Source organism: Gymnogyps californianus, chromosome 1, assembly GCF_018139145.2.
Source record: "Gymnogyps californianus isolate 813 chromosome 1, ASM1813914v2, whole genome shotgun sequence".
NCBI classification, from domain to species: domain Eukaryota; kingdom Metazoa; phylum Chordata; class Aves; order Accipitriformes; family Cathartidae; genus Gymnogyps; species Gymnogyps californianus.
In genome coordinates this window covers 116,301,011-116,308,433 of record NC_059471.1, presented here as the reverse complement: position 1 = coordinate 116,308,433, position 7,423 = coordinate 116,301,011, and the positions used below count along the sequence as shown (strand labels likewise).

General features: G+C 44.3%; 1 protein-coding gene across 1 annotated transcript; it reads right to left on the bottom strand.

Annotated features, from left to right (window-relative positions):
- Nucleotides 1-1,907: 1,907 nt before the first annotated feature.
- On the bottom strand, nucleotides 1,908-3,008 carry HTR1F (5-hydroxytryptamine receptor 1F). The gene has a single exon (XM_050913585.1). The coding sequence runs from the start codon at nucleotides 3,006-3,008 to the stop codon at nucleotides 1,908-1,910; it is 1,101 nt and encodes a 366-aa protein (XP_050769542.1).
- Nucleotides 3,009-7,423: the final 4,415 nt, after the last annotated feature.

Sequence of the window (7,423 nt, the reverse complement as noted above, 5' to 3'; positions counted from 1 at the left end):
CAGTGATACCATTCCCAAACTAAGGGTGTGCATAGTGGTCTCATGTCTCAGCTTCTTTGTGATGTCCCTAAGCTGCTGACCCACATGCCAAATCAGAGCACCTTTGCAGGAGACTGCTGCTGATGACAGTGGGATTTGTAGTTCCTGTAAGGAGCCTCAAGTCCCTATTCCTGCTAGAGAGCATTGAATGGCTGGCAATGAATTCAAAGCTGGGGTCTTAGTGACACAGCCTGAATCTGTTTGTCCTGAAAAGTGCAAAACCCGTCACTGGATTCTGGTGTGGCTCTTAGTGACTCATCTGCACTCGGGTAAATGCTCACTGCTCTGTTAGTACCCTTAGCTGTCGGCAAACTTGCACTGCTGATTTTGAGGCAAGGGCTGTTCTTGCACTCATTAGTACTCTGGCTTGGCATCTAGAAGAAGTAAATCAAGATTGGCCAAGGTACCATCTTTGAGGCCTTAGAAGGCAGCCCACAAAGGGATTTATTCATTGTGGTTATCTTTGACTGAACCAGCTGGCCAGGGCTGGCTGGGATGCCTACAAGGTCCTTTTAGCTCTGCTGGGACTGGAGGCATGGACTAGATGCTCTGGGGGAAGGAGGGGTTTAGAGGTGCCAGCCAGTGAGCATCCCACAGGATCCCCTGCCCAGGTGTGCGCTGCATACTGAGGTCACTTCCCCTGCCCTTACTGGAGAAGCTGCTGCACAGCCTTTTCCAGAGACCCATGCTGCCAGCACCGTGGTCGGTCTTCGCTTTCTTACACGCTTGGAGTGCACAACCCTAGTGCTTGAGGCAGTTGAGAAAAGACTCGGGGGACATCGGGCTTCTGGGGGTGGAGGGCTGGACATGCTGAGCTGGAGCTGTCAGTCCAAGTTCTTCATTCGGTGGCCCTCAACCAAACCTCACTAAGCCACCCACCACTAGCAATTCTCTGGGGGCCCTGGCACAAACTGTGTGGTTGGGTTTGGTGCTGAAAGTCACAGGGGCCGTGCCTGGCCAGGTGTGTGAGGTAGGGATGAGGACATGAAGAAAGGAGTGTTTCATGCTTCTCTCCCTTCTAACATCTCCATAAGGAGGACTAGCTGCTCTTTATGACCTTACTCTCCCTAGTCCCTACTGAAGCGGTGTCTCAAAGCATCAGGCACTATGTGTACCCAGCTCACTGGCGGTGCACCAACTGTCTGGCTGTTTCCCTTGGTGCTATGCCCATGTCTGTTGTGGGTGTGCAATGGCAGAGGGTTCACAACATTAGCTTGCTATGAAACTGGTAACCCATGAAAGCACCTTGCCTGCTGCTGGGGTGCTGCGAGGGCATAAGACAGGGAAGTCCTTCATCTACAGGAGAAGGCAGGGCTGCAGCTGCACTCAGCTAATCAACATAGGATGATGCTAGATATGTTTAAAGCTACTGCCCTTCGCTGGGAATGGCTTGGCTCTATGCTGCAGGCTTGTGGCAAACTAATAAAATCATGTCTGAATTCCAAGGTGTATTTTCGATCTTCTTATTTGCGATTAGGGTTTAAAACCTGTGTGTTGTTTTACTTAAAATTTCATTGATGGCTGAGGGTTACTTTTTTTAAAATTTTGTTTCTTTGTCTACTTCAAGTGTGTATTTCCTTCATATTTAAGGTAATACCTTATGCTTCAAGCTAGGCAGCTGTGCAAATCCCAACTGGATCAGAGCCACAATGTGCTACCTCTTTTTCCAGAGCAAAACTGATCCCAGATGATCCATCTCTCTAAAACTTGGGCAATTTATGTTCCCAGTACTACTGATACAAAAAAGTCATAATGTAAATGCAGAGTCTTGGTGCTTTTCCTTAAATACAACAAATGTCATCTCAGTTATATAAATTTATACAGGTTAAAAAACAATGAGTATGTTCTCCTTATATGAACAAAAGCTCTTAAAGATATTGCCTACACCGCACAAGCTTCTGGAAGGCTCTCTTGAAATCTTCATTAAAGATTGTGTAGATTAGAGGGTTAATAAGGGAATTTATATATCCCAGCCATGCTAGGAAATTAGACATGTCTTCTGAGATGTGACATCTTTCACAGGTATTAACAACTACTTCTTTTACAAAAAAAGGGAGCCAGCAGATCACAAATGCCCCCAAGATCAGACCCAACGTAGTTGCTGCCTTTCGCTCTCTTGTGCTGGAGATTCTCTGTTTTTTCCAGGACTTCTCGTGCTTAGATTCAGACCTGGGGCTTCGTAGGGTGATATTGTTTTTATCGCAGTTCACCAGTGGATCTGATGTCTTCTCCGCTGTGCTGGGCATTGAAGCCGATTTGGTGCTTCTTTCACCTGCGTCCAAAAGGACTTGCCCATTTACCTCCTCCCTTACGATCCGGCTGATGCTTCTTCTGTGAAATGTCTTTGCTGCCTTGTATATCTTGTAATAAAGGATCAGAATCAAGGCTAGCGGGATGTAGAAGGCGCCAAATGTAGAGTAAATGGTGAAAACAATGTGGTCATGTTTGATGATGCATTCGTCATCCCTGCTGGTCGTCTGGTGCCGCCAAAACAAAGGCGGCATGGAGATAAAAATGGATATGATCCATACCACTGCAATCATGATGCCAGCATGCTTAGGTGTCCTTTTCCGTGCATATTCCACAGCATCCGTGATTGCTCTGTACCGGTCCAAGGCGATGGCAGAGAGGTGCAAGATGGAACATGTGCAGCACGTAATGTCCACGCTCAGCCAAATGTCACACACCACTTGCCCCATGATCCAGGTCTCCTTTACAATGTAGACAATGCTGAAGGGCATCACTAGGACTGCCACAAGGAAATCAGTCACTGCAAGAGAGCAGATTAGATAGTTGGCAGGGTGGTGGAGCTTTCTTGTCACAATTATTGCAGTCATCACGAGAGAATTGATGGCCGTTGTCATTAGTGCAAGCACAGACAGGGTAATGGAAATGAGAATCTTGGATGTCACCCATTTGAATAGTTCTTCTGATGTACCGTTTTGTTCAGTTGAGTTTATTAAATCCATGTTCCCTTTTCAAGGTGATCTTTACCAGTAGCAGTTACCTGTTGGAAAAGCAAAAACATTCAGAAAGTGCATCCTTAGTCTCCAGGAAGTCTTGATTTTTGTCATCTTAAAAGACTATGGGCCCCAAACTTACAAGAACCTCAGACTTATCATTAGAAATGATTCTGGCTCCAGACAGGTTTTCTTGGCTAGCACTAAGTGGGATGCTCTGCCTCCAGAATAGAGGCTTCCTCTTTCTCCTTGGTTGTGCTGTTGAGAAGGGCATGTTTGCACGGCAGGGGAGAGGAGCGTGCTGTGGTGCCTGAGATGGCACTGCCCTGTGGGGTGCTGCACATTGCTGCATGGGGGAACCAGCCTTGTCCCTCGAGCAGGGCAGTGGCATCAGTGCGGCCCCTGGGGTGCAGAGCCAGCCCTCCTGCTAAATACTTACTCTGAATGGATTGTAGTGGAGTCTTGAAACTGCTTAAACGTGGACAATCTCATCCTAAAGTAAGTACTAATGCTGCTTTTAGGCTAGCACTGTCTACTCCACTAAGCAACGTAATGACTGTTGAAAACTTTAATCCACAGGAAGCAGGCATAATGCTCCTTTTCTCTGTATAAACTCCTTTTTCCCCATCAGTATGTAGTCCTTCCTTGTGTATAGATAAGCATGGGCTTTCTAAACCAGGACATAGCTTTCAAGAGAAAACAGAAATGTCAAACATTGCAGTACAAACGGGAGAAGAAACAATTGCGTGTTGAAAGTTTCATTTTAGAGCTTCCTTTTACACAGCTCTAAAATGAAACAGCTGAATATTTTAAAGCTTCAAATGGTTGACTTATTATCTAACCGAAATATTATACCTAGAGTCTTGAGAACATCATTATTTTTCCTCAAGTTTTGCTATTCTGTGGTTGCTGCCAAAGAAAACTGCAGAAGACTTGGATGCTAGTTGTTCTGCTAATGACTCTCTCTACGGAAACAGTATAACTCCTCTTACGGCTCTGCAGGAAGCAAAAAGCAGGGAAATACTGATGAAATAAATTCTCGGTTATGTTCTGGGGATGTGCGCCCTACTTTCTTATCAAGAAGGGTTTCTGAGCACTCTACGGACTGCAGCTGAAGTAGGAATTTCCAGCTTTTTAGACTAGAGCTTGTAACTCACAGTAAGAGGATCAGATTTCATCCTCTTGTGAGTTTTGACCTGTGATTTCTTGTGTGTGTAAGATCTACCTTATGAACCCCTAAGTGGGCTTTTCTCTGACAAATTTTGGAGTGTAGCAAGTGGGTTGCGCTTGTGTTGCATTGGATGCCACGTGTAGGGAAATAGGTGAAATAAGTGAATAATTTTTCTTAGGAAAAATGGGTCTCATTAAAATATCTAAAACTTTTTGATCTTATGCTGGAGTGGCTGAAAAAGAATCTCATATACTGTTTATAACCTTGGACCCAGCTTAATGATTTGGTTTCATATTCTAACCTGGGCAGTGCTTAATATGCTATTGACCTACTCAAAAAGGTTTTTAGCATTGCTTGACCAACATTTAATTGTATGGAAGAACAAGGAAAGGAATGTATTTTACATGGTGATATTTACAAATGCTGAGCAGAATCTTGTCCTGTACATGAGCTGATTACAGCATGCGTGTGCTCTCTTTCTCTCTGTGTCCCTCTCTCTGAACTTGAAATATACTTCACACGCATAAAAATAGATCTTTTGTAATGTCAGTGTCACCTTAAAACCTTCTGAATCCACAGTAATTACTAGTTTGCAGATATTTTTGTCTATAGCTAGCTGCCTTCCAGAGAAGGAATAGGCACATATAGTATTATCTGGTGAATGTTCAACCTCTGCTAAATAAATCTTCATTTTTGAGCTTGTATAAATATATGGGGAAAAAAAGTTTACAGGGAAAAACTAAGACTTCTGTTGATATCCAGCAGCTGATCATATTTTAGAACAGTTACTCATTATGGTTAATTACCTTATAAATTTCTAACTCTTTGGATATTAGTTCTTAATTGCAAGCAAGCAAAAAGCAATTTAGAGATAATGAAAGCTGATTAATAGCTTTTGAAAGATTATTCAGTTTGAGACTGTGGAGTAAGGAAAATAGTATGGGTGGGTTCGCAAAACTGGTGTGTAGGAATAAGTAGGTTTCCTTAGTGCTGCAGTGATTTGAAGGCTTTTTATAAGAAGCACAGTGACAGAAATGCTCTTACTTGCCATGTGCAGTGATTATTATTGTCTGTGTGGTTTTAAGATTATCAGCTGGTATGCTCAGATTTCATTCAGGCTGCTAGCATGGAAATACAGCAGTATTGAAGACTACCACACCGAGTTTTTGGTGTACTACTGTTAGATAGGTAATGGTGCTGAGGTCTCCTGTTCATGGGACATAACCTGTTCTTTAATGGTACCCATCTGGACATATGCCCTCCTGTTCCTACGTGGAGTATTAAGACCCTCTGCTGTTCCCCTCACAGCCCCGGCAGCAGGTGTCCAGGGTGGTCCCCGCGGGCTGCTGTGCAGACCAAAGAGTGTGGCTCCATCCAAGGGAGACAACAGTATGGTGACAAGATCTGGCCTCCAAGGTAGTGGCTCCCTTTGACGTTACAGAGCCATTCAGTGGGCTGTGCTGCTTAGGACTGCCAGTCACAAAGTTTGGTGCCTTTCCTGTCCAGGTGGGATGGGGATCCTCTGCTAGCTGTGGTGGGAATTCACGCAAGGTTATTGGGTGATCACTAGCTAAAAAGATTGTTTTATAAATATGTGGAGTTGAAACGCTGGCAACATTGAAGGACTGCCACTTCTCTCTCTCTTGATCACTTCCAGGATGAACTAATTCTGGATTTTCTCTTGCTAAGTTGAACTCCGTTCAATCAGTGGCCGTCACTGGCTTCTGTTCTTAGCAAGCAACCGAACCACATTTAGGAGTATGAAGGATGATCCTGTAAACAGTGCACTGGATTAGGATGCAGGAGAGCTGGCTTCTGCTCCTCTGCTGTAGGCTTTCCTTGTCAATTTTTGAGCAAATTTTAAAGTGCTTCAGTTAATTCTCTGTAAAATAGCTACAGGAGTACTTCCCTGCTACCCTACTTTGCATATTTGTATTGCCTTCTTTTAGTAGCACGAATTATCTCCTGTATGCATTTAGTGCAGGGAAGATCTAATCTCAGGTGATACCCCCAGGTGCTGTGGGCATACTGGCATAACTACACACTGTACTTCCAGCTCGGACTTTGCTGTTATCCTTGTGTGAGTCTACTGAGCTCTTGCCTCACAGAGCAGGCACAGTCCCTCTGCCCTGTGGTGTGGGCATCTCCTTATGGCCGCATACCTGATATAAGACTTCAAAATGAAGCATGGAAGACTTGGAGCTCTCTTCTCTGAGCAGTGAATTTACTCTGGTGAATGAAAACAAACTTGCAGCCATGCTGAACTGAAGAGAGATCTGTATTTCAACAATTATAGCATGGGTTCAGCAGTAACATGTAACTATTTTCAAAGAAATTATTACAGTCCAGATGTTTTTACAGCTCCTTTTGTGGAACTGGCAACTCAGTCCCCTCTTGAAGGACTAAGCTGAATCTGTCGGCTTATCACTGATGTCTCAAATTCCATGGAAGTTGCTCTTGCTGCAGCTAGAAGTGTTGTCTTTTATTATTACCTTTTCAATATGCAGCTGTTGTTGGAAAATTTTGGAAAGACTTGAAGCTTCAATTGCATTATATTGTCCTGAATTTAAGATTGGTGAAAATGCTGTCTTGTACTTAATCTTCATTATAGGTCGTGGTTTAACCCCAACTGGCAACTAAGCCCCACACAGCTGCTCGCTCACTGCCCCCAGTTGGGATGGGGGAGAGAATTGGAAGGGTAAAAGTGAGAAAACTTGTGGGTTGAGATAAAGACAGTTTAATAGGTAAAGCAAAAGCTGCGTGCACAAGCAAAGCAAAACAAGGAATTCATTCACCACTGCCCGTGGGCAGACAGGTGTTCAGCCATCTCCAGGAAGGCAGGGCTCCATCACACATAACAGTTACTTGGGAAGACAAACGCCATCACTCTGAACATCCCTCCCTTCCTTCTTCTTCCCCCAGCTTTATATGCTGAGCATGACGCCATATGGTGTGGAATATCGCTTTGGTCAGTTGGGGTCAGCTGTCCCGGCTGTGTCCCCTCCCAGCTCCTTGTGCACCCCCAGCCTCCTCGCTGGTGGGGTGGGGTGAGAAGTAGAAAAGGCCTTGACTCTGTGTAAGCACTGCTCAGCAATAACTAAAACATCCCTGTATTATCAACACTGTTTTCAGCACAAATCCAAAACACAGCCCCATACTAGCTACTATGAAGAAAATTAACTCTATCCCAGCCAAAACAAGCACAGTATTAACACAGTAAATTAATCTATAACTGCTGTTAAAATACAAGTAT

Excerpts from the sequence above, each read along its gene's own strand:
- HTR1F (XM_050913585.1), bottom strand. The coding sequence starts at position 3,008 with ATGGATTTAATAAACTCAACTGAACAAAACGGTACATCAGAAGAACTA.